Raw genomic sequence first — 27,758 nt, forward strand, 5'->3', positions numbered from 1 at the left:
GTAATAACCTTCCGATGAAGGGCTGGCACGAGTCAGCGATGGTCAATATTGATACATGCACAACCATTACTTGCACCGCTCGAATAATTTCACAACACCGCACCGTCTCTGCAAGGCGAAACCGCGAATACAATAAATGCCTACGTCCAATACACTTAATCAAAACTGTTTTGTTTTTGCTGCGTCGGTGCGTTGTTGTTGTGAGCAATGACCGGAGCGTCTCGTGGCTAAAGCGCAGTGAAGTTGGCACGGTAGGCGAAGCAGGTGGTGCGTCTGCTCGACCACCACAGTCTCTTCATCCAAACACACACTTGGGTCTCGTGACTTGTCAGCGAGCCATTGTCTCTCCGCGCGGATTCAACCCGCACCTTGCCAGCCGCAAGCGACGCAGTGGCATCGCCGCCACTTAGGGGCGAATAGCATCTGCTCTTGCTGGAGCTGTGTGCTGCGGGCGGAGGATTGATGTCTACGTGAAGCACAATGCACAATTTATGATCTCGGACAATGGGGTTAATTTTCTTGCCATGCCCGATGCAAATGACAAACTATGTGTCCGAACCAAGCCCGGGGCAAATCACAACCGATGCCTTCAAACTAAAGCGTAAGTATTACATTTGAAACCGTGACGTCGAATGCGCAGCCCCCCCCCCCCCCCGTAAAGCGCGGGGCCCGGGGCGGTCGCCCCGATTCGCCGTACCCTAGGGACGGCTCTGGCTGGAGGTGTCCAGGTGCCAGGCTATGAAGGGGGGGGAGGGCATCGGAGGGGAGTCCCAGTTTCATTCCTTGCACGTGGCCCCACGACAATCATGCTCCGCCACTGGTGTCAGATGAGTATCATCAAGCAGACAGACATGCAGCTTTGCACACGCTCGCTGTGCGGTGTTCCCGTCTCAACTGACGCTCACAAACAGCACTGCACAATGAGTCAAACATCGGGCAATTTGGTCGTGATGGCAAACCGAGGCACGACAACAGCATATCGATATTCTATGGGTCTTTCGGTAAAGCCACGTAGATAGAAAAATAATAATAAAAATATCACGACGTTTCGATCGCAATCGTCTTCAGCAAACACCTGAAGACGATTGCTTGTGTTGCGATCGAAACGTCGTGATATTTTTGACTATTTTTATATCTACGTGGCTTTACCGAAAGACCCATAGAATATGTATTCCTGCGGTCACGAAAGCTTTAAGTCAAGATTTAACAGCATATCTAGGTGTTTTATTTATCAGTCGAGACGTTTGACGGCAGCAAAGATTGTTAAGTCACCGTCGACAGCCTTTTAACAGGGAAAGACGCCGTTGAGGGGAGAGGGAGATGGGCGAAATTGGATAGGCAGCTGTCGGCCATGCAAATATGCATTTGTTAAGCTCTTGAGGGGCAAAGGAAAGCAACACGAAGGTGGTTGCTCGCAAATTCGACATTTCCAATTCTCAATCCACACAAACCCGCCGTGCGATCCTCGCTTCGTCCGAGCTTTGCAAAATTATTCTCTTGAAAAGGGCGTCCCCGTAGGCAGGTGTCTCTGGTGGAATGGCAGCGGGTGTTTGGATCAGATTTGGACAACGAGCAGCAGTCTAACGGGCACGGTACAGGGGTGGGTGGTGGTGGCCCCCCTCCCTCTCTCTGATGTTGGGCCCCCCCACAACTGCACCAAAGGCCCCCCTCCACGTCTCAGCCAACAGCCGCCCACTACTACCCAGGTAGCCCGGCCCTTTGCTGCCATATACAAAGAGTGGAGGAGCGTGAAATTTGGCACACACAAAAAAAAACATCTAAAAACGTCGTGTTCGAAACCCATTTTATTCACAATCGGACCCTGCTCCAGCCCAAACCGGCACGTGTCGTTGCTTTGACTACGATCTTCTTGGCGTGGTCAACACTTCTCACTCATTGCTGAATTCAATTGCTGGTGTACCCCCGATCTTGCTTCGTAACACAAGGTTCAGCACTGCTGGTTCAGCAGTTCCACTGCTGGATTATTTTTTCTGCCCGAGGACGACCGATTGTGTTGCGATCGAAACGTCGTGATTTATTATTTTTTATTTTGTTTAATTTTTCTACCTACGTGACTTTACCGAGGTGAAACTATGTCGCAGTGCTTTACTTTATGCAAAGAAGGAGATTCATGAAATGCGTTTACTGAGTAAAACACATTTCGTTCTACATTAACAATATATCTAATGATACAAAAAACACAACTTTTTGTTAACCCACTGATACATGAAGGCCGCCCAAGTAATAGAGGTTTTCAGATCACACTTCATGCCGGTTAGTGCGGGTTGATGACGGGGATTGGCCGGGGACCGCATTAAATGTCACTCATTGCTGACTGCGCCAATTATCCCCAGGTCTACATTTAGAATGCGAAACATTTCTCGGTAAATCTTGTCATGGGACACGTCTGAGAGAGAGAGAGGGAGAGCGGGCGTCGACCGAGAAGATGGAGCGATGGAATTAGTTCATGTGCAGGTGCCTGGTGGATTATTACGTTACAGGATCGTGCGAGGAGACAGCGGCATTCCTTCAGCAGTGGATTGAGCATTGCTGATGATTGTGAAATACAGGACTGTACTTCAGTACTCAAATTATACACAATTCTTGAGTAATAATTTTCTGCCATCTGCTGGGCTAGCTGAACATTTTAAACATTTGTCCAGTGTATAAACAATTTGTATCAAGAAGGGGAAAATAATAACGTCATAAATCATGGTGGTTTTCTTGAAATCAACATAAATTTTCCGGCTCTGTAATAAGATCTCCCTGCCAAACTGACCAATGTCCATTACTTCCTTGCCTAATATTGGCTTTCATCAAAGGGTGAACAGCTGCCTACTGGCCACCACTTTTTGTCCTTCACTCATTCATTCATTGAATAGATGTTTTTTGTTAATATAAAGTCTGATTCATTTGTAAGTGGAAATTCGTTTTCTGCAGATTTCTCTTGAAAAATGACCAAATCGGTGAAAAGAAATGGTAAATTTGGCAATTTGTCATGCCAGATTGTCCGTGAACACTCCCTTCTGCCAACACTTGAATTAAGCCCTATGTATAAAACCAGTTACGGTATCTAAAGCAATAACTGAAGAATAATGAATAACAAAACCTTACATCACGCGTATTCTTGTTTAGTGCGATCAAACTTAACACATAGAAGGTGTGAAATCGGCGATACATATTTCTTTTCGCCATGCACTATCCTGTTAAAGCGAAATAATGGCATGTAAATTGTTTAATGTAAGTTTCAACATGAATCTGTTCTGTAGCGCATAGTAAATTTAAAAAATGCGGACCTAAGTGCAACCTCGTAGCATACCAATCCATAAGAGAAAACAATTTCACGCTTGTAAAAATAAGAACATACGATGTAGGTACGACCCATGAATGAAAGCCTCTTGAACTATTTCGGTTATGGCCCGAGGGCTTTTTGATCATACTTCACCACTCTGGTCAGTGTATGCTTGGGCTGGTGCAAACCATCACTCATCAAGGTCAGTAAACTAATTACAGACCTTTGTTAAAGACACAGGCAGCGTCGGTCACAGGAGTTGCTTGATCACACTTCACCACTTGGGCTGGGAATACAACTCAGTGATGACAGGCTCATAGCGCAGTTGCGGTAACCACTTTGCCACCGCTCCAGCCGGTAAGGAAAAGTAAATGACGCCTGACTTAAACGTTGATTGTAAATTGACTCTAAATAGGCGCATTGCTCCATTGTGTTGTGTTTACTCTGCTTATATGCCAGGCCTTCCGTGACCACTGGAGCGTTGTGTACTAAAACCAATTGGGCGTACGTCCGCGCATTAAAACGTGGGTGCGTTTCATTGCCATGTGCGCAGCTCCAGTTAATATGTGTTAGCTGTTTGGAAAGGGCTGTGCTTTGACCATTTCCTTCATTGACTCGACTACTTGTCTATTTTGTGCGGGTGCTGTATATTATTCTGAGCACGTGACAAGTTCGCCTCTAAAACAACATCATCATCATCAATATTATGTTTTATTAATGTCATGTAATCGGGGGCCTTCTCTGAAATTGTGTTACTCATGCCACTGCTGGCGAAGTGGTCTCCACTAGAGGGAGCTCTAGGCACAAACATTGATTTTCTACAGCACGGGTTTCCCAAACTCCAGTGCTCGCGGAGCCAATACCACGCCACGTCGTTCCGCATTTACCAATTTGCTTCCTCACAAACAAATAATACAAATTGACACGTTCATTGTTAACCACGTCCCACGTGACGCGCCAAGCAATTAACGCTGTCTGCGTTGATCGGAGCCGATTGCAAATTTAACAATCAGAATTTGTCTGATTCTGATGAGCACGTGAAGCAATTTTTCACGGATGATTGATACCTCAAGAGTGTGCGTGCACACATGTTGCCACGCGTGTACACGTGTGTACGCGTATTCCACGCGAAGCAGGTAGCGGTTAATGTTTTAGCGCGTCGCGTTGGACGTGTTTAAAATACATTCGACGACGTTTCGGGCAATGTCTCTTTTATGATGCTATTATTTTACGTGCTACGAAGAAGGACAATTGCTCTGCACGTAACCTATTATATATATCCTTTCTAAGGCAGGGTTATTAACGAATGTGTTGAGCTATCACACGTCAACTAAGATTCGTTTACATAATCGAATTTTAAAACTGGGCGCGTGCGTTTACGGTATATTATTAAGCGACAAGCGAATTTAAAACATTGAAACGGCCATCCGCTAGAGGTCGCCAACGGTACATAGCTGACATAAACGCCAACGAGGAAGCCCTTTCTCGTGCTCAACCCCCATTTTTGACTTGGGAATTCTCTCCCGATTTACCCTCACTGACTCTTTTCAAAGAGACAACGATAAGTTTCAAATCAAGATTAGACAACGATACGTTTGGCAGGAGTGGGCGAGATGTCGCCACGTGCTCTCCGAATTGAATATTTTGCGGATGTTGTTTGAATATAATTTGGCATATGTGGAACATGACGTTGGCAACAACAACAAACGACAAAGACAAAGATCCCCCGTGTAGCCTTAGCATACTGTTGGGGCAAGTGCTGTTAGCGAGCACATATGAAGGCCGGCACGGCACACGAGGGGGTGGGTGGCTAGCACCACGCCCGGCCGCCTTTGTCTCCCCAGTGGCGATGTTTACACACCCACACAAGGTAAACAACATAACGTTGGCACACACATCATCACAGCACAATACACAAAACTCCAAATATTACACAAAACGCCATCACATTGGATTCTTTTAATGTATACGGCCCGCGGGCCGTATAAGGCCCGCAAAATCATTTGGTCTGGCCCTGCCAAGCCAACCGCAGGCGGGACTCGAAATTCAATAAATCTCAGGAGCAAACCTGGAAAAGCAGTTGCGAGTAGTAGCAACACCATCTATACCAGCTAACATCACCCATGCCTCACCAAAGAGAAGCAGTTCCGCCATCACATTAGGGGTGAGTTAATTAAATGTTTGACCAAATATAACAGGCTCATTTTTAAGTTGATAATTTTTTAAGGCCCGCGAATGATGTTATAAATATCCAAATGGCCCTCGGCAGAAAAAAGGTTCCCCACCCCTGCTTTAATGACTGCCTGTAAAGTCACGAATCGTGTACAACGTTCTATGTATAACCTCACAATAATGGCCCTGCATACCTCACTGATATACTAACCCCCATGAATAGTTAAAAGTAACCTTAACACATTCGTCAATTGCTTTGCCTTAAAAAGAAAAAGTTTAAAACAAGAGGCGTTGTGGGCAATGACTCTTCTTCACGGTCCAGATGTCTTGTGATCCCCCGTTACATTCTCTAAAACTTAATATATATTTTAAGTAAGGTTTATTTAAACAGACATGAACGTGCAAAGGGAAACATATTAGGGGTCAATCTGGAGCGCCCGGTTGGTGAGTCAGGGTGGCAGAGTGGCTAAGAGAGGAAGACAATCGCTTAATGGTCGCTGAGTTACTACTCTTTCGTTCTTTCGGTAAAGTCACGTATAAAGATAAAATTATGAATTAAATAATATCATACGACGTTTCGATTGCAACGCAAGCAATCATCATCAGGTATAAATGAAATAGCAACAAAAATCTCTCTGTGTGCCTATGTGTTGCTCTCTCTCTCTATGTATCTTGGTTATATCTGTCTGCTTATATGTCTGTCTATAGTTTTCTGGTTAGATTTTTGTTGCTATTTCATGTATACCTGATGATGATTGCTTGTGTTGCAATCGAAACGTCGTAATATGCTATTATTTAATTTATTCTTTTATCTTTATACGTGACTTTACCGAAAGAACCAAAGAGTAATTCCTGCAGTCACGAAAGCTCCAAATTAACGCTGAGTAACTTTTTTTCACATAATCCACTTAGCGATGCATTCCTGACCCCGTATGCCCCTACATGGCATCTGAGATCCTGTGATTCATGTTTGATTGTCCCTCTTATCCATAAAAACAATTCTACACTTGGGGGACGCTCTCTCAGCTATGATGCACTGATGCACCCTTACTCAACCAGTACCTTGAGAGTTTTATGTATAAACTAAGGACGGCTCCATTCGGGGGGGGGGGGGGGGTCAGGGGTTAGCTTTGTCTCTTACGTTAGCAATCGCGGGTGCATATAATTTGCCCATATATATTTTTCTTAATTGTAAACTACTAAAGATGTATTTATAAAGGTGTGCAGTTTTGGGCGGCATTGTCCATGCCCGTGCCCTGCCCACAAATTCCGCCCATGGACGAATCCATTATATGTGTAGCTTTTCCCTCTAGTTATATCTCATTATATATCCCCGATCTGTTGTTATGAGGTAAATCCCCTCTTTTTTTGGAAAACTGCATTATTAAACCGTGTATTTTTGTGCGTACATTTTACGAGTTTCTCGATATGCCGAAGTTGGTGTTCATGTTTTCTGTGGCTGTAAATGTACTCCTTGTTGCTGCTTACTCTTGGATGATTGTAACCTTGTAAAGTGATTTAGGGTAATTATCGTGATATGGCGCTACGTAAAATAAAGTTGAGTTCAACTGAACTGGCTCGCTTGTGCGTTATTCGTGCTGCCCAATACGAGCAGGAAAAACATTTTACTCCACCGATGAAATCGTGGCGTCACGCGACTCATAAATACTTTCCTAAATTATCTTTGTGCCCAGACGCGTGCATGCAACCACAACTCGCGAAATACCGTAGACGGTAATCACAAAGCCAGGAAAAAGGGCACTGCCTTCATCACGTTTTGGAATCCACACGGACACGGGGGCGTATCGTGATGAATTACTCAGCATCATCATCAGCCATGGTCGATCTACTGCTGAATGAGAAGACCTCCCCCGAGCCGCCCACCTCTCACAAATCCTCTGAGATTAATGAACGGGATACGAATACAATTACTGCCCCATGCACGTAGGCAAAAAAAAAACACACAGTTCCAGCGAACACCGGCTTTTCCTCGTTAGCAGAGCACGTGGAACTGGCCATCGAGTAAACTGCCGTGGGGTACATTTGTGCAAAGCGACCCGTGGGCACACGCGATATTGCTTTGGGGCTCCACCAAAAGTCTGCATTAATAGGGAGCCACGGCTGGGAGAGGCTCAGAGACGGCGTCGAGGCGAAAACGTGCGGATTGTGGTGGCGGTGGAGATGTTGCGTGTGGTTGCATTGGCGCGTGTGGGTGTGAAACAAATTCTGCTCGGTTGGACCGTGGTTGGCGTGCCCTGTTCCAAGAAGATGCCATATTTGTCTCGAATTTCACTTCACAGACGAGGTAGGGGCATTCTGGTGTAGTTGAGGGTATTGTATGCGTCGTGGGACCGTGAGAGCTGGGTGGTGTCTGTACTGTGAAGACGGCGTTACGCTCGTGCGTAAAGCGTGGGTCGCAAAACGAACATTGCATATACAAGACATGTATGCAATCGGTTTACAGACTGCACTGAGGTTTTTTTTTAATGAACATCGGGTTAAATTGTGCTCTGATTATAACTGCTCCTGAAATAAAATCACAAAAAACCCATAATAAGCGACGTGACGTGAAATTGCCCTTCAAAGAAGTACCTAAAATATCGCCCATCTCTCTATTGTGAAGACTGACATTTTCCAAAAGTCGTCTGTTATATGCTGTACATTTTTTTTTTAATGGGGCAGCGTTATTGACAAATTGTGTATTTTTTTGTTTTAGTTTTTACGTTTGTGCACCACCTGCCAACGCAGTGATCGCATATTGTACCTGTGCTTGGTAAATAACGCGCATATTCGCAGTTTTGGAGGGTGGTTGCGAGTTCAACTCCCGGTTGAGTCCATAGAGTCGCTCCTCTGTGGGGGCGTAACCGTGGAGCGAGGCCCACTCCTGGCCTGATGAGAACGTGACATTTCTATCACCGACTGCATGTGCTGTATGTTCAACTTCTTTCGCACCACACGTAGTCAACCGTGCTAATCGGAGGTGTTGGTGGGGGGGGACAACAAAGTATGTCATCAACGGAGCTGGGAACCACTCGGTATGTTGATGTAAGCCACCGGGGAAGGGGGAGGGGCACGCAAAATTATTTTGAAGTTCCTGTGTGTTTAGTTTCTTTAAATCACGGTGTTTATGAAGAGGCTATTCTGTCATGCTTCAACGTGTCACTCGTTGTAAGCAAGCTTTTTAGTCTTTGTTTTAGCTGAACAACATGCATTATTGAATCCGTTACTTCATGAATACAAACTATCAACGCGTGGAGCATTGTAATAGTTCGATTATCGTGCGTAGCGAACATCGATGGAGAGTGAGTGAGATCTAATATCACGTGTTCGAGATGTTAAATATCTCGCCCGGTATGAAGGAGGTCGTGGGTTCGACCCAATCCTGGCTCCTGTATAATTGCAGTTTGCCTGTTCACTCCGTGGTCGCGTGGATCTTTTTTTCCGCGTCATCCGGTTTTTCCCTCCACATTTAGAAACATGCGTTTGGAGTATTTGTCCGCTGTGGATTCCCACATGAAGAGCAAATTCGTTGGGCTATCATTCGTGACGGCCACGTTGCTTCTGAAAAACAGCTCTGTAGCTCACCGGGCCTTGGTGAAATGAAATTAGTTTTAATAGTAATAAAATGTGCACCTAAATGTTTGTCAAGGGAATCGCGATTGGTAAAAGATACTATGCAATCGTGCTGGTCGAGACTAACGACGGAACGCAATGAAGGGGGGGGGGGCGGTGTGGGGTTAGAACGCGCCCTGGAAGGGTGTCACCATCCTCTGAGATGTGGCGATTTAAAGGCTCCCATGCAGGAGCCGGTGGATTGTTGCATTGCGAGACCGTGCGAGATGACGCCGGCTTACGAAAGACCTTCGTCCAGCAGTAGATGGATCATGGCTCGTGCACATATTTACACACAGCTCCGCAGTGCGTACAATCGGGAAGTATTTATTGTGGACTTAATTTGAGGAATAACAATTCGTTGTGGGTTGAGTATATACGTGATGCATACACCGTATGACGGAGTCAGCTCTCTGTTATGCCTGAGCGCCACCATGTCACGGCCCGTACTCTTTTCGCCTGCATGGATTCACCGCCCGACTTATTCGGGGTGTATATAATGGATCCAGCCCTCGATTTGAAGTTTTCGTGACTGCAAGGATCCATATTCTTTGGTTCTTTCGGTAAAGTCACGTAGGTGAAAAAATAAAAATTAAAAATAAATCAAATGGATCCAGCCCTCGATTATTGGTTTGTCGATATTGATTACACACTCTTACGATGCATATGTTCGAAACGCGTAATAACAATTATACATTTTTTTGTATACATTGTAATTTTATAAAGTGTAAGAATGTGCGCTATTCGATGCGTATGTCTGGACGGATGAGGCTGAAGGTACCGTCTCAGCATGGAGGTCAATGCCGCACCATACGCAATAGAAGATCCAACATTATTCTAGAACTGTATTGCCCGCTACAAACATCAACTATACCATAGTCGACAAGGCCAAGCCTATACTTGAATTATCGCTTGTTAAATTAGTAGCAATATAACAGTTCTTGAAGGATGCATTTCTTTGTTGTTGGAAACATATTTTTGGAAGAAAAAAATGCATCTCGGAATAAGCTGAACTTTTATTAACACAATTTGTATTTTGCCAGGTAAGTCCCACTGAGCTATATAGCTCTTTTTTTAGAAGCAACCTGGCCACAAATGATAGCTCAACAAAGTGGCTTATCTTGTGTAAATTTCTAGCAGCCAAATGCTCTAAACGTGGAGGAGAAAACCCGTAGGACCCGGGGAAAAATCCACGCGACCACGGAGAGAGAGAGAAACACGCAAACTCCAAATATACAGCAGCAGGCGTCAGGGTCGGGATCGAACCAACGACCTGCTGAATACCAGGGCGAGGAAGTGAACATCTCCCAGCCACCGTGGCCGCACCCATTTTCAGCGATGCGAATCAGGAGCGCATGCAAATGACGGTGCGAGAAAGTGAGTGGGCTGGGGGCAGGGCACGGCTAGAACGGACGACGACGGATGGCGGGAGACCCGTGACGGGCAGGATGGCAGTCAAACGAGAACGTGGCCGAGGAGAACACGAGGGTCGCGGGAAGCGGCGAGACGAGCTCGCGTGCAGTTCGGAGTGCGAGATGGATGATGGCATCGCACGGTTGAAGGATGGCGACGTCGTGCGGGAGTGTGGTGGTGGTGGGGGGCAATCTTTATCTGGCAGTTTGACGGGACCACGTTTATACTCCGTTTCTTTGATCCAGTAAATCCTCGCAGTCACGAGCCTCGCTCCATCATTAGTCCGACGCGATAGCGCCTCGTGCTCCAAATAACACGACGTGTGTTAACATTGACGTATGACTTGTGCAATGCGCAGCATTTGCCGAGCTTGCGGAGACTTAAAGGAGCAATATTAAATCGCATTCACCTCTCAACCCCGTTTGGAATACTTACATGCATCCGTCCAACTTCTCATTTGCACTGCCAGAACCAGATGGGACTTGATGCGCGTGTCGGCGTCGTATCTCGGAAGCGAAGCAGATCTGAGTCTCGTTAGAAGGTGGATGAGCGAGAGAGAGAAAGTGCTTTCATGAGTTGTTGGCTTGGGCTAAGGTGTGGCCAAATGGCGGTAGCCGAGCCGTATACTCGCCGATCTATCTGTTCGGATGTTTGAATGTGCGCTCGGTGGATTCACGTGGGTGCAAAGCTGAACATGAATGGAATTGTTTTTTATCGGTAAAGTCACGTAGGTAAAAAAGAAAATAAATTAATTAAATGAAATCACGACGTTTCGGAGGCAACACAAGCTGCCATCTTCAGGTGGAACCGTCACAGAAAAATTACTGTATCAAATTTTGCTGTGACGTTTCCACCTGAAGACGGAAGCTTGTGTAGCCTCCGAAACGTCGTGATTTAATACAATTTATTATTTTTCTTTTTTTACCTACGTGACTTTACCGAAAAAAACAAAGAGGTATGGACCCTTGCAGTCACGAAAACTTCAAATCTAGAATGAATGGAATTGGCCTAACATCATCACAATTCGGGACCCTCCTTTAAAAAAGGCTTCGTGCTCGGTGAGGCTTGCCGGACAAAATGCATTCTAAAGTAAGTAGTTGTACGTACTTAATTCTAGATTTGAAGCTTTCGTGACTGCAAGGATTCATACTCTTAGTTCTTTCGGTAAAGTCACGTAGGTAAAAAATGAAATTAAAATTAATAAAATAAAACAATAAAATCACGACTGTTTCGGAGGCAACACAAGTCTCCGTCATCAGGTGGGACCGTCACAGCCAGATTTGCTTACCTACGTGACTTTACCGAAAGAACTAAGAGTATAGTTGCACGTACTGTCGAAGCGCTGTGCGGGGTAACGTCCTTTGGTGACGAATTTAGCGGCCACTTAACCCGCGTGTGATGCTACCACGGTGTGATTGGTTAAGACACTGGGCTTGCGATGCGGAGGTCGCCGGCTCGATCCCCCGCTGCTGCAGCTTAAACAATGGGCGAGTTCCTTTTTAATTCTCCCCGCCTCATCAACGGGTAAACCGCAGTCTATCGCCAGGTCGCCTGTGTGTGTGTTACTCAAACCTCTTCGTGGGTGTGGGAGAATCGGTCAAAACTCATTGCTAAATGACTCGAGAGTTTCATCTAAAGTGGAGGCTCTTCTGCCAGCAATGGTATTGACAGGTAATTGCAGGGACTTCACCTTTACCCGTCTGCATGCACCAAGAGTGCTTGCGCGCCTGCCGGGTGATGTCAAAACAAGCGCACGTGTGATATAGACCTGAGCACGTGGCGTGCAGCTTGTCGCTACAGCAACTCCCGTATCACAATGGCTCACGACCGGACTATATGAAATGAACAGCCACCGTAAGTTGTTTTTAAAAAAATGTTTATTGGACGTCGTTCTGCCCCAGTCTCGCGCAGATTCGCTTTGCGGTCCGTGATCTCTGGAGCAGTTGCATCCCCTTCACGCGAAATGTCGGTGCCCGTGTGCTTTAGGCGGTAGGCCTATGCATATGTCAATTGCCCCATACATTTTTATTTTACATTTTATTTATCGAATCGTTAAGTTGTCTGTCCCCGATTTATTCAGACCCACGTCATGGTCAGTGGTCTGTGTGAAGGAGGCTGTGCGCGTGTGCGTATTTGTGTGTTCTTGACTGGATGTAAAAGTGTGTGTATGGTTTATGGCTGAGCAAATGAATTTCCAGCGATGTCAAATTTATTTGCATATCACCGCTCAATACGGAATGGGGCGCTTTTGAGCAAGCGTGCTATAAGCGCCGGTTTTAACATCAAGTGGGGTTTATGGAGAGGAAATGGCGTGAATTTTCATGCCCTGTTTTATTTATTACATATAGTTTTTATACAGGATGCATATGTCGTGAATTCGCGAAGTGCATTGTATTGCACATCGACTTAATGGCATAAAAGACGCTAAGGTGGTTGGCAAAGGTGCAGCCCTGCAACTGCACGCGAATGCCACTGCTAGAGGAAGAACCTCCCACGAGTGAGCTGTAGAGAGCACCTCGAAGAGGTGAAGTATGTGTACAAACAAACAAAAAAAGAAATCTCACAGAGCCGACACGACGAGGAGAGACATTTAATCCAGCAGTGGATTGACACGCGTCGCTAAACACAAACATATGGTATGTAAAGTATGACGTCTACCGTGACGACGACGCTTATTTTAAAGTGCATTGTTTTTTGGAATACGAAAGCGCTGTTCCGTCATGGGAGACGTGAAGGGAGTACGAGTCAGAGTTCACGAATTTTGGCAACCTCAACGCACTGTTAATGCCGATAATTATTCTCTCCCGATGACCTTTAACCATTTGAGGCCCATTGGCATTTTTCCCCTCCAAAAGTAACTTGGTTAGTGCACAGTTACATAGAACGGCTATGCATTTTTCTCATTTGGTTGCGAATAATTTTCTCATTCGATTTTGCAATTGAGATATGCGTAAAATTGCTACTTAATACTTTTTCTATGATGTCGTGAGACTGACCATCAACTTGATATGAGACGTGCCGGCATGCTTCGTTGTTGCTCGTCGTTGGGACAAGGTCGGTTGTGGGAATGAACTGCGCGTGAACTGGCTCGCCACTTCTGAAAGAGTGTTACAATTGTTTTTGGCTGCATCAACACAGCGCTATATAACCATCCAATTATGGCAGCTTCGGGAGAGAAGAAAACGTTGCTGGGGCACGGCAGACGCGGTCACCTCCTCCATCAAAGGAAAACGAAGAACAATCCGCAATGTGACTGCTGCGGTCACCAGAGACAGACCATCAATCCCACGATCCAGCACGGCCCGCGACTCCGTTTGAATGACATTTAAATACCTCGATAATACACGCGAGAAATGTAGCTACTTCCACCCTCCCATAGGAAAGGAAGGAGAAACGATGCCCGCAGTAGCGCGTGGCGAAAGATCGGGAGAAGGATTTCTACAAAGGCGCAACCAAAGCCGGGCAACCTCACTTGGGATGCAAGCGACTGCGACAACGCTGCGTGTGAAACAATTACATAGAGAGCCGCGTTGCCTTCAATTATTGCTTCTTTCTTTCAGACTGTGAGTGCCTTAAAATAACAGTTGCACAACGTTGACCACGCGGCGTGTTTCTTTACCCAATCCTTAATGTGCATCCAAATTACACCGTCGACTGGAAATGTTGTACATAATCGAGCAACACAGGGGCGATTAGGCACTTGGCCTCTTATGTAATTGGCAAGAGTAGAGAGCATCCGGTTATGGGTGGCGTAGAAAGAAAACATTTACACTTCCTCCTAACTATATTTAGTCCTATCGCTGTCGTTCGGCGTGTGAATATAGCAGCACTAATGTAGTCATCCCGTGCAAATGGTATCCAGGGTGTGTGTGTGTGTAAAACTGTCCTGAGCTAAAATTATGGCCATTCGCCAAAGTGCCATTTAAGCAATTGTGGCTTCCGATGGTGTATAGAGACGGCAGATAATGACCGATTAAACTTAATATCATAATCGTGGTACTTATTGCAAACACTAACCGTTATTTTTGTTGTGTGAAGCTGAGAGAACGTGTGGATTGAATAACGCTGCAACGAAGCCGTTGCACTTTTGTTAAATTGAAGAACCATTCCTCGTGGTAAATTTTCATTGGTTAAACTATATAGTCAGAAAATGTGAGACTATTAATACGTTTTTAATTACAATACATTTATTTAATAGTGAACTATAAACGGCTTCCAAAATGCGAACCGCCAATGCGTGAGAATTGAAAGAAAAACACGTAATAATATCTAACCGTGTCGGGTAGAGAAAAGGTTCATGATTACGCTTAGAATACAAATATTTTAACCTATCCAGGAAAGCCTCACGACCGGCTCCAAGGGGGGGGGGGGGACCTGCTTAACGTGTTTTTTTGCGAATTCCTTTTCTATTGATGGATTTACGCCCGGGAGTAAGCGGCACACCTGGAGAAGCCTCATACAATAGCAGGGGGGGGGGGGAACGCCCCGAAATCCAAACAAATAGGTCTGCCCTCCGCTGGTCGTACTGACTTCTACGGGGCACCTGGAGGCAGGCGGCTTGCCGCGTACACGATGATCTTTGCGTGATCCACCAACCCCCCCGATAGAGGACGCGGGCACCACCACCACGCCCGTTTTAGGAATCGGTGTTGGGACGCGCGATCGCTTGGTGAAAGAAAGCCCAGCGATCTAAATTACGTAATAGTATGTGCCCTAATGTATCTGTGTGCGATGCATGGTGCGCGTTATAGCTCTCCGACGTCCCTGGCTTTTTCGCTACTCGTGGTTGTTGCGCCGCGACCCGCAGCCGTAACGCCGCTCGTCAACCTGTAGATCGCGTCCGCGCTGTTCGCCGTCAAATTCTCATTCCGACCGCCGCCAAATGTGCGTTCCGAAGCGTGGCGCTCAACATGCGGGGAGAGGCTCTCAACTCGTCGTCCTGCACGCCCACCCACATCACCGCACCTCCTCCTCCTCCTCTCCCTCCTCCTCCTGCAGTGCCGCCACCCCCTCCTCTGCCTTCCCCTCCTTCTATGAGCTTCTTTTGAGGGAAGACAGCCCGCGTCGCCTGGAGCCCCCTTCGTTGAAATAAAGAAAACTAAATGAAAAATACAAATAAATAAAATCTGCCGACACTTACGGAATGTTTTAGGATTGGGGTAAAACGCGTTTGATTGCTGATTCGGTAATCGATCGCGCGCTTCTCGTTTGAAGTGAATAAGCAGCAAGTCATGAGCTGCTCTGACAACAACTGATCGGTTCCTGTGGTCGAGGTTCTGCGCAGTCGAGGTAAGAATTATGGGGAAACGCCCGAGCAGATTTATTTACCCACCCTGATTTCTACGATACTAAGTTTGGACAATCTCGTTCGCAGCCGAGTACACGTGTATTAAGACAGTCGCTCGTTGATTCATGCAGTCACCTGTGTGTGTGTTCTATGACGTTAACGCTTAATCTCTAAAGGTGGTCATCACCCAACATCTATGCGAGTTGTGTAAGCCACGTCTCAAAGCGCTTGTATACACGTTGTGTGCACTAATTGTGGATATAGACTTTATATCGCTCGTCGCATGATTTTGGCTCAACAGCTCGTCGCGTGCGATTTGCTGAGCTCCTCCAGCCTCTACGTAACAACAAGGGTCGAGCATTTGTGTTTTTTTCAATATATAAATGTGCACTTAAAGACGTCTGTTTGTGGTGAATGAAGCATGCGCTCAGATACGGTGTCGGCTGTCGACAGATTGTGTAGCGCACAACAACGTTGCGTCCACGGACAATTTGCCTCCGCGCGTTGACATCTTTGCAATGTGACATTGAAGTCATTCGTGTTGCAAACGTTTTCACATCGAGGCTGAAGGCGACGCAGGGGGGCGGGGGGGGGGGGTGGAGGAATATTACAAGAATAAGTAAAAGGCAATGTTACGCTATTATTTAAAAATGTGTGTTTTTGTTTAATATTAGTTTAATAGTTGTAAAGTAAGGCGTGGCTTTAGCAGCGCTGCGGATTATGTAACGTCAGCACCCTGGACAGCGACACGGTGCTGAACCAGAGGTCCCATTCAAGGCATGCAGTACGAGCTTCCATTGAATGTGGTGCCTTATTCCTAACCAAACGAACGATATCAATTCGTAAAAATGCTGAAGCCAAAACCACTTTCCAAAATACATTTAAAGGAATTCCATAACGTTATGATGTCATGAACCGACCTCGGCAGCATTATATTGCGTTTCGTATTGCACTGCCCTTAAACCATAACCCCTCTATACACAGGATTTTAGTTATTGCAAACGAATATTGCAATTCACTAATTAAATATGTGCAAATGAAAGTGAATTGCATACGCTTTAAATAGATCTCTGTGCAAGTGAAAGACAGCCGCTTTTGAAACAGAACACATAGCGTCTATGAATGTTACTTTTTACACATTGGCCGCGCTGGTTTTCATTAGAATAGCTGCAATTACAATAGCCGTGGCTTTGCACACAAACAAGTGTTGTCCTACATGCAAGTGTTAGACAATTTTACCTTTCTCTATTTTTATGGTGAAAACTGCACGATTTATCAATAGAATTGACCAAATCGGCAAGACGAAGCGATTCGGCCGTTTTTTAACGTGCAAATGTACCACCCTCGTTGTATCAAGAATCCAGTTGTGAGATGCAGATGCATTTATACGCCGTTATAGATAAAAAACACTTTATTTCTGAGCTTTAGTTAGTCGCTTTAACCAAAATGTGGTGATCTTTGGCAAATAAATACGCGTATGGAATGCGGATTCTATACGCGTATGGATCTATAACGTGTTAGCTGCTTCATAATGTAAAATATTGCACGTTCTTTTTTATGCTTTTTTCCGTTGTCTTTGATGTTTCTGAAAAAAAACATCGAAATTTAAGATGCGCATTCCGAACAAATTTAACGCAATCCACTTTGGAGCATTTCTCTTCTGCTAAGTGACAATTCATATTGTTTTTTTTTTATTCTTTCCTTCCTCTAAATCATTTTTAAAATAAAAAATGAAATGTCTAAAACTCAACAACTTTCCGAATGATCAAGGCTCACGCTTGTTCAGGCTGGCGTACGAGGGACGGTGAGCTTTGGCTTCTCCGTGCCTCTGAATTCTCGATGGAACATTGCATACGATTCGTGAAATATGCGTGCGTTGTGAATTGTGTGTGTTTCTTTAAATTGGGCTATTAAAATACACGGTAATGTAAGCCTCGCCGTAATTACGCCACGTTTAACATAATAAGTGAAACCCCATGTAAGACTTATGTAATAAACACCAACGTTATTATACAATTTAAGGCTATATTACTCATCTTAATGAGTAAAATAAATATTCAAGTATTATAATATAATTGTAGAATGTTTCAATTCAGTAATGCACGAAGGCCTCTTCCCCATTTTTTGCGTCGCTCACAGGGGTTGTTTGACCATACTTGACCACGCTGCTTAGTGCCGGTTCATGAATCGGGGATAGGGGGGGGTGTACAATTCCGATTCAACCATCACTGGCCGCTGGTATTAGCCATGGACAGAAATCAACCTCAGGTGGTCGAGTTCGTGGGCGTAGTGCGTTAAGCCCTGCGCCACCGGTCCACGAATTCAAGTATATTGTCTTGCAAATAGAGTAACGACTTCATCATTACAACGTGCGTGCGTTCCGGCTCTAAAATGTAGTTGTTATCTTTGTCTATAAAGACATGTTACGAGTGTGTTAAACAGCACGCGTTGTGCGCGGTGTGTAAGTGCCGTGTTTTGTGGTTTGTAGAGCGCAAACAAGATGGTGCGTGTGCGCCTGATCATCCTGGTCGTCGGCTGCATCGCCTCGTTGCGCTCGGCCACCGCTTGCCCGGAGCCCTGCAAATGCCTGGACAAGTTCGTGCACCAAATCGCCAACTGCGCCTACAAGCAGCTGGAGACGGTGCCCAAGGGGCTGCCCGCGAACATAACCTCGCTCAGCTTATCCGCGAACCGCCTGCGTAGCCTATCACGAGACGCCTTCGAGGAGATTCCGCTCATGAGTTCCCTGTGGCTGTCCCACAACGAGCTGGTGAGCATCGAGAAGGGTACCCTGGCCGGCCTGGTGCAGCTGCGCAACCTCGACCTGAGCAACAACCAGCTGGCCGACTTCTCGTGGGAGGACCTGCGCAACCTGACGGCCCTCCAGGTGCTCAAGCTGAACAACAACAATCTGGCGCGCCTTCCTCGCGACGCATTCGAGACGCTGACCGACCTGCGATCGCTGCGTCTCCACCACAACCTGTTCGCCACCATCGAGGAAGGCACCTTTGAGAACCTGCACGCCCTCTCGCACCTGCTTCTCTACGAGAACCCCCTGCGGTGCTCGTGCAAGGCGCGCTGGCTTCCGGCGTGGCTCAACACCACCTCGATCGACATCCCCAGCAAGGAGAAGATCGCGTGCGCCGAGCCGGACGAGCTGAAGGGGCAAGCCGTGCAGCAGATGCCCGACGTCGAGTGCGTGGCTCCCACCGTGCGGCTCACAAGCAGCCCGGACGTGCGCGAGACTCGCCTCTACCCGGACTTCGCCGTGGTCCTCGATTGCCAGGCCGATGGCCTCCCCGCGCCCACCGTCTCGTGGAAGCTGCGCAAGGACGGTGGCGAAGTCGACCTGGGGGTCTTCGACGAGGAAAAGGTCCCCGAGGAAGCGGCCGTCGAGACCAATGACGTGCTGGACAAGCGCGTGATGGCCTTCAGGAACGGGACGCTGCTCATCCCGCAGTTGAGCGAGAGCGAGGAAGGCGCCTACACCTGCGTGGCGACCAACGACATGGGGGAGAGCTCGGCGAGCGCTCGGATCAGGCTGGCGCAGCGCGGCGGCTACGAGCGCGGCAAGGCCAAAGTCAACCCGCTCCTCGTCCCGGGAACGTCGAAGAAACGGAAGTACGCCTCGTCTCAAGCGAGCATCACCGACAAGAAAGGCGCCGGGAAGGATCGCGCCGGCGGCTTCGTCGAGAGGAACGACGTGTCCGCCCACGGCGACAGCGACGACGACTACGACTATAACGAACACGGCGCGCCCTTCCCGACCCCGGTGAACACGGCGTGCGCGCTCAAGCACGCGGGGGGTTCCCCGCTCGAGCAGGCGCTGAATGGGACCCCCGTGCCGGCGTTTGGCTACGAGCAGCGGCACCGCTTCGAGTTCGGGGTGATCGCCCTCGAGGTGTCCGACACGGACGCGCGTGTCCAGCTCACCCCGGTGCCGCGCGGCGGCGACACCAAGCGCGCGCTGCCTGTGCGCCAGGGCGACAGGGGGTGGTCGGCCCTCAAGCAGCAGCAGCAGCAACAGCAGCAGCAGCAGCAGGCGAACGGCAACCTGGGTGCCGCGGCGAAATTCGAGATGATGTACCTGTGCACGGGCGACGCGCCTGACTCGTCGCCCGTGCAGTGGTCGCTGGTGCAGAGCGAGGTGCACTTCTACCGCTTCCACGGCCTCAAGCCCGGCACGCAGTACACGCTGTGCCTGAGCCACGCCGGACAGTCGTGCGAAGTGCAGGTGCCCTTCGAGACGCGCAAGCGCATCCCGTCACTGCTCATCATGGTGGTGGTGAGCTCCTTCCTGCTGGGCCTCGCCACCATCCCGCTACTGGGCGCCGCCTGCTGCCACCTGGTCTACCAGTACCGCGCCAAGACGTACAAGCCCATGGAGAAGCCGCAGCAGCAGCAGGAGAAGACGGGCAACGTAGGCGGCGTGGCGCAGGCGGCCGCGCGGGTGGTGGCCGGCGACCAGCGGGTTGTGCACTGCGCGCAGCGGGACTCGATGTGCGACTCCATCGGGGAAGTGGGCGACCACGCGAGCCTCCAGCCCAGCGAGGAGGAGGCGTCCATCGCGCCCGCGGGGTGCAAGGACGACGCCGTCCAGTTCGACCTCGAGTCGGAGTGCAGCGATCGCCTCCCGCTGGGCGCCGAGGCCGTGAACATCGCGCAGGAGATCAACGGCAACTACAAGCACCCGGCTCGCTGAGACGCGAGAGGCGACTCGGTGGCGTAGCGCGGTTGGGCATTGGGGCCGTGGTGCAGAGGAAAGAAATGGGGGGGGGGGGGGGAGAGCCCACTGTTCAATATTTACCCCTCGTTCATCCGACGCATGGGCACCTCCGCCCCTCCACTCATAGGGCCCGTGTGCAGTTGCACCGCCGGCACACTCGATGGTAGCTACGCCGCTGACCCGATCGGCTCCGCTCTGGTTCCCCTCTGATGTTGTTGTTGTTGTTTAAGATCGCGCGAATGGTCTTTTTAAGCAAACAAACACTTTTTTGTTTGTGTCCTTTACGGTATTCAACTTAAGATACGCACACATATAGACACCACACACTTGCGCGCTGTTTACTTTATCAATCGGATTTGAACCTTTCGTGACTGCAGGAATCCATACACTTTGGTTCTTTCGGTAAAGTCACGTAGGTATAAAATAAAATAAAATACGTGACTTTACCGAAAGAACCAAAGAGTATGTATCAATCGGCTTTGCCATGTGTCTCAAAAGGTGACGATAATTCGAGTGTATGTAGTGGCTGTACACCCCCCCCCCAGCCCATATCAACCCTCGTAGACGGCACAGATGTAACCAAAACACCAAGGGGTGAGCAAAGCGATAGAATAATAATAATCATACGACTCGGGCCGATTCGGCAGCGGCGCGACGCGACACACCCCACACACTCGGGTGCATCGAGGCGACATCACGCGTTTCAATTCGTAGTCCACTTCAATTTGAATGAATGTGCGGTGAAGCCCTCTGCCAATCCTCTTCTGGGTGAGCGGGTCGAGGACCGGTTCCGCTAACGCTCGTCATCGATGTCGTTCGGACGTGAGGTCGACAATCGACCTCGGGCGGTCGAGTTTCACAGCGCTGCGCGCTAACCAAACCACTGCGCCACCGCTCCATCCAAACGCATTGCTATTGAAGGGTATACGTTACCGCCGAGTTATACGAGGTGTAGGCGACAGTAACAAAACTAAACTCATGGGTTGATGCTGAGTTCTTGACCTGTTTTTAAAGAGTACTTGTGGTCTGGCTGGATTGTGTGCATTGGGGGCACAAACCGCCTCTCGTTGCATGTCGATCACGACCCAATCAAGGCACGCACCGATCACTTTACCTGCCATGAACAACAGCGCGGTTCTTCGCCAGTTTGCTACGCGTGGCAGTCATGTCGCAAAAGCGTCCGTGTCTTTTTTTACTACCTAAATCAGATTTCAGTTTTTGTCCAATGGACACATATGATCTTGATTTGAAGCTTTCGTGACTGCAGGGATCCATACTCTTTGGTTCCTTCGGTAAAGTCACGTAGGTGTAAAATAAAGAGTATGGACACACATGCTGAAGATTTCTGTGTTTTTGCCACTTGTATTTTCCAGCGGATGTGACGGAACGTATTTGTTGAACTTCTTTCGCACCGTACGTAGCCAACCTTCCACCGTACGTAGGTGCGATGGAGGGACAACAAACCAAACCTAAACAGCAGTTCAAAATAAATGAGTTTTCAATCTCGATCATTTAATAGTGCATAGCTCCAGTGGCTTCCTAATATCGGAAGGAAGAGCGTTCCAGACGGCCGCAGAAGCGCATCTGAAAGCGCGAGATGCCGTGGCCGTCTATTGAACGCTCCCTGTGTAGTTAAGTGTGCGCGGCTGTCGTTTGGAAATATTTAATTCATCATGGAATAATTTTCGCCCTTCCCCTCTACCTACAACCCTGCCATTACCTCGACAACAGGGCGGAGGGGAGGGGGTGGGGGGTTATTTTCCAGAGCTCAGCCCCGGTTGAAATGAATCCCTTGGTCTGTAACGTAGCTTAACGCTGTGGCTTTAGCGATGTACGCAACGTAGTCTCGGAGTGACATTCGTGAAACACTCAACACAGGGTTGACTGGCGTTGCTTGTTTCGAATTGCGCTGTGCTCTAGATGTCATCCGTTTTTCGGTTAAAGTACGTGGCTCTGTGCATTCAAGGCAGATTATATATACAGTATATATATAAGCCGACAGTTCAGTGTCATGTCTTTTTTCCTATTAGCACTTTCGATGCCTTGACAAGCTATAGTGAACAACATGCTATGTTGTGAAGCATAACATTGAGAAAAACATGTACAATAACGTCAGTCTATAAACATTTGTACAAGTTCGTTAGACACGTCTGTTTCTCGTGTGTATTTTACTGGGTGTGTGTTTTTTTTATTTAAACAAAAACGAACTAAACAATGTAAACTAAATCGGTCGCATAATTTGTGCGTGTTTTTTTTTAAAATCACACTAGGGGCGAGGATCGATGCTATTCCTGGTTTCATTATTACGATGGATTTCATGTGATGGCAAACATCCGGCTCGACTCAAGGTTTTTAAAAAATCTTTTTACCCGTCTGCGTATGAGTACGTACTTGGGATACGAGGCACAGCAGATGTGCAACAACAGCTCGCTAGAGTTTAACACGTGGCAGGCTTTCGCGACCAATGTTATTCATAATAAAAGTTTTGGGTCGATCGCCCAAGTATAAATGTGTCGAAACCCTCCACCACCCGACACAGCCAATTGACAAGGGATTTGTCACTTAAACAAAACGCCAAATAGTTTTGGCAACACGCCAAATAGTAACGTCGTTTTGTTTACTAATTGGCTATGTCGGGTGGTGGAGGGTTTCGACACATTTATACTGACGCGATCTAACTCAAAAACCCTTCATTATGAGCTCACTTGAGGTGAAAGTTTTTTGTTTACAAACCTGTACATACAGTTGTGATCCACAGCTTTGTACATCCGTACGCGTGCGACGACTCTCGCCATTCGTAAGGCTCTGCCTTTGCAGGAGGGAGAAGACACACGAATTCCCCGCTGATCATTGCAAACGAAAAAAAGGGGTCAAGGTTCATCCATAGGCGGAGTTTGACTTCTATATTGGCGGGGGGGGGGGTGTTTCGTTTTGTCCGTCACAATAAGAATCGCGGGTGCATATAATTGCGTTTTAATCTTAATTGTAAACTACTGAATATAAATTCGTGAAGGCGTTCAGTTTAGGTGGGGTGGTTGACCCCCCGCCCCCCGCCCCCGCTGCCCACCCCCCGTGCCCCCCACTCCGCAAACTGGGGCCGTGGCCGTTCATCTCGCCACTCTGCTGGCGGAAGGGTCGCTCGATTCGAAGCAGGTCACAGCGGCAGCAGCAGCAGCAGTTCTGCGTGACCGGCAGCAGGTCGCGTGTATCGTGGTCGGGTGTGGGGGTTCTCTCGAACCTCTTCCAAGACGGTGCTCGCCTGGCCAGCGTGCCAGAGCGGGACAACTTCCTTCGAGAGCTCAGTGGTTAAATTTCGATTTAAAGCTTTCGTGACTGCAGCGATTCATCTTCTTGGTTCTTTCGGTAAAGTCACGTAGAATGGAAATAATAAAATAATAAAAATAAAACATAATAAAATCATTCTCACGACGTTTCGGCCACAACGCAAGCAGCCGTCCTCAGGTTGAGAACAGGTCTGTCGAGGAGACAGAGTCAGAATGACAAGCCCCAGGCTTGAATCGACTATTTAAGCTGGGATGGAGGGGGCGAAGAGCGCCTTGACAAAATAATTTGCATATCAAGAGGAATTTAGAATATTTATGGGAAATGCAGATATGCGATTAGTACTACTTGTGCGTAAAGTTGTGTGGAATCCCACCCCGTAGTGGCGGTTAAATTTCGATTTAAAGCTTTCGTGATTGCAGGGATTCATTTTCTTGGTTCTTTCGGTAAAGTCACGTAGAAGGGAAATAATAAAATCTTTCTTTACCGAAAGAACCAAGAAGATGAAGCTCAGTGCTTCTCCTTAATCTGCGGTGCACGCACCCACTGGGGGTGCGAGATGCCCTTTCTGGGGGTGACATGCATGGCCAGATTATTTTTTTAGAAGGTAAATCATCGAAAACACACAGTGAACACGGGCACGTAAGTACAACTACTTTGTTTCATGAAACCTATGTTTATTAACATTATTAAAAATGTTTTACGATGAAGAACCCAAAGGGGCTGCATGGCTGCAGTTAAGGTTAAGAACCATTGGGTGACGAGGGAGCGCTCTCAAATTTCCGTCGGAGTCGAGAGGAAGGAGCGGGGGGGGGGGGTATTTGACTTACTCTTCCAAAGCGGGTCAGACAACGTCTTGAACGAGGTGGAAGTAAAACCTTGACTTAAAGCTTTCGTGACTGCAGGAATTCATATTCCTTGGGTCTTACGGTAAAGTCACGTAGATGGAAACGTCGTAGTTTTTTTTTTAACTATCTACGTGAATTTACCGAAAGACCCAAAGAATACGAGGTGGAAGTAACCACACACCTTCGCCCCCCCCCCCATACACGCGACCTGCTGGTCAACTCCACGTGTATACTGCGAGGTGGACACAGGGGCACACGTGGCACACGTGGCACACGTGGCACACGTGGCTGTGACAGGCGTGGTGGGTGATGCACCGTGCGCCTGCGGTGTCGCGCGAGTATCTCGGCGAGGGCGAATGAGATGATGTCCAGTAGAAGGCAGCACAGCAAGTAGGGCTATCACCCCCCCCCCCCCCGTCTTCTGTGTGTGAGTTTCTCGGTGCAATCAAATTTTCTCCCATGTATACCATGTGCCCAAATGGACTTTAGTCTAATATCCCCAGGCCAAGACCTTCCTGGGGGAAAAAAAACACATTGAGACCACACTATTACTACAAGATTGTTGTTCACGTTGCTTGCTGAAACCAGAGCTCATTCTCTTCGTAGTCCGCACAGTGCATTAATAAATTGCCTTACAAGCAACCGCTTTCACAAATCACCCCATGGCCAGCAAACACGTGGAAAGCATTGATGCATAGCTCGGGTTTGGACATGCGGATACTATTCTAAGGATGTGTATATAAATTTCGATTTAAAGCTTTCGTGACTGCAGGGATTCATCTTCTTGGTTCTTTCGGTAAAGTCACGTAGAAGGAAAATAATAAAATAATAAAAATGAAACATAATAAAATAATTCTCACGACGTTTCGGCCACAACGCAAGCAGCCGTCTTCAGGTGGAGAACAGGTCTGTCGAGAACTCTGCCTTTTCGACAGACCTGTTCTCCACCTGAAGACGGCTGCTTGCGTTGTGGCCGAAACGTCGTGAGAATTATTTTATTATGTTTTATTTTTATTATTTTATTATTTACCTTCTACGTGACTTTACCGAAAGAACCAAGAATATGTATATATACTGTATAGTTTTTGTTGTTGCTATTCCACTCCTGGTTTGGTGGCAACGCTCTCCACCCACCATGCCGTGCGGCTCACCGGTGTTCGCTGACCACGCTGCTCGGTTGCGGCTTGGTCGAATGCAGTTCCAAAGAAAATTGATTTCGCTGCACTGCCTTTCGGCTGTCCGCAACGCTTCCAAGCCGCTCGCATCTCACCTGGTTTTAATTCCTTATCGGAATCTACATCTTTAATTCAGACCGCTCCCGTCATTCGATTTGATCGCCCATTCCAAGGACTGTTCAGAACTCAAGCCCGGATTCGCTTTGAATATCTGATGGAAATCGTCGTATTCCACGTGATGTTTTTTTTTTTGTCGTCAGCTTTTTGTAGGATAATTCAGCAATTCGCGAATCGCTCGACGGCAATTGTGGCCACGGTACTTTCTGCTGTCGATGCCTTCACAAGCTCGACAGCCTTCATGAGCAAACACCGTCCAGTTACGACTTGCTTAAAACAGGCCGGATGAAATCTTTTTTTTTGGTAGATATTTTCAATATTGATGAAACGCGTGTGTATGTGTAGTCTTAACTTTTAGACGCCTCGATGTCCGTGATGTTACCTTGTCTTTTGTACAAAGTGCAAATAAACGCGTAAAATGAAACGTTCTTTTTTTAAACATGAAATCCATGGTAATATTTGTTCAAATGCAACACGTTTGGGTGTTGTGTTCAGGCAAGGCAGTGGTATATGTACTTTGTAAATGATGTGCGTGTGTGCACGTCTGGTTATGCACCGTGGGTGTGTTTTGGTCCATGCAATGTTTAGTGCATGCATATGTCCATAAACAATGGGGAGCAACACAACTTTAAGTGGTAATACAACAAAGCTAAGTTGATTTTCTATTCATCCTGTTTCATTTGACTACATTGTCAGCGTGTGCATTTTTAAAAGTAGATCGGGAAACAAAATGTTGATACATTCATTAACAAAATATATATTACGGTGCATTGTTCTTCGTGTTATATTCATGTTTTCTGATGGCAATTTATATAGCTGAATTGAAATAAAGTACAGTATATGTACCCCTAATGGTTTAGCAAGTGAGTATTGCATGCAATTTGGTTCGTCTCATTAGTGTTACGTTTCTCACACTGCACACTTTCAATGTCTGGATGATCTGCCAGTGTTAGGGATTTCGTTGTTTAGCACAAACTCAGATCTTTTTTTTCAATTCTTTTGTAAGCTCGCTAATGAACGCTCACTGCCAGCATGGTACATACATATTTTTACAAGTACAGTATCGTTATTGCACTGCATTTCCAATGTGTGACTTGGTGTGGCAATGTATTGTGTCTGGCGGGGGGGGGGGGTGGTTAGCGCACTGCGCTATGAACCTGGCGAAACCGAGTTCAATTGCTGCTCACAGTCAACATTGGTGATGAATATCTGCAACACATCCGGGGCCTTCCCTAGGTCGACTCAGCCTTAATTGAGTAGCTGGTGTGGTGTGTAAACATTAGCGCTGGGGAAGACAAAGGCAGCCGGTCGTGGTGCTGGCCACCCAACCCCTCGTGTGCCGTACTGGCCTGAATAGGTGCTCGCTAACAGTACTTTCCCCTACAGTCTGTTCAAGGCTATACGGGTGATCTTTGTTTGCACATATTCCGCACTTGCAGCAAAGGATTAAAACGGCATTCGTGTAAATTTGCATTCATAATTTTGTAAAAAAAATTAACAGTGAAAGGAGAGTAGCTTTATCTGTTTGCCGTTTGTTATTTTGGCACATACAAATTAAAACTCTGGCAAATGACAAATATTCGATGTAACATTTTCTGCACTTGGTTTAGATTTTTAAAAAAATGATGCTTCAGGGAGCTACATTGTGCAATGGTGCTGTTGTGAACGATTAGCAATCATCTCTGCAAATGCTAAACGCACACACACAAAAAAACCCCACCCTCTGCTGCTTTAATCATTGCATGAGCTCTGTTGATGGATGAGAGCGGCCAGAAAAAAAAAAAGACCCGGCCACACACCCAGTACCCACTTCACTACGACCTCAGCAAATTTC

At 47.2% G+C, this 27,758-nt stretch overlaps 1 protein-coding gene across 2 annotated transcripts; it reads left to right on the plus strand.

The window, feature by feature from the left end:
* The first annotated feature begins 14,957 nt into the window (after positions 1 to 14,957).
* ISLR2 (immunoglobulin superfamily containing leucine rich repeat 2) lies at positions 14,958 to 25,491 on the plus strand. 2 transcript variants are annotated; one of them, XM_078885918.1, is made up of 2 exons: positions 14,958 to 15,778; positions 18,243 to 25,491. In XM_078885918.1, exon 2 carries the CDS (start codon positions 18,277 to 18,279, stop codon positions 20,476 to 20,478), a length of 2,202 nt encoding a protein of 733 aa, XP_078742044.1. In that variant the 5' UTR covers positions 14,958 to 15,778; positions 18,243 to 18,276; the 3' UTR covers positions 20,479 to 25,491. The 2 variants fall into 2 exon arrangements, with proteins under 2 accessions (XP_078742044.1, XP_078742043.1); XM_078885917.1 differs by having other exon boundaries at positions 14,960 to 15,778; positions 18,265 to 25,490.
* Positions 25,492 to 27,758: the final 2,267 nt, after the last annotated feature.

Source organism: Lampetra fluviatilis, chromosome 3 (genome assembly GCF_964198595.1).
Source record: "Lampetra fluviatilis chromosome 3, kcLamFluv1.1, whole genome shotgun sequence".
In the NCBI taxonomy this organism is placed as follows: Eukaryota; Metazoa; Chordata; class Hyperoartia; order Petromyzontiformes; family Petromyzontidae; genus Lampetra; species Lampetra fluviatilis.

Coding starts and splice junctions, on each gene's coding strand:
- ISLR2 (XM_078885918.1), top strand. CDS start 18,277: ATGGTGCGTGTGCGCCTGATCATCCTGGTCGTCGGCTGCATCGCCTCG.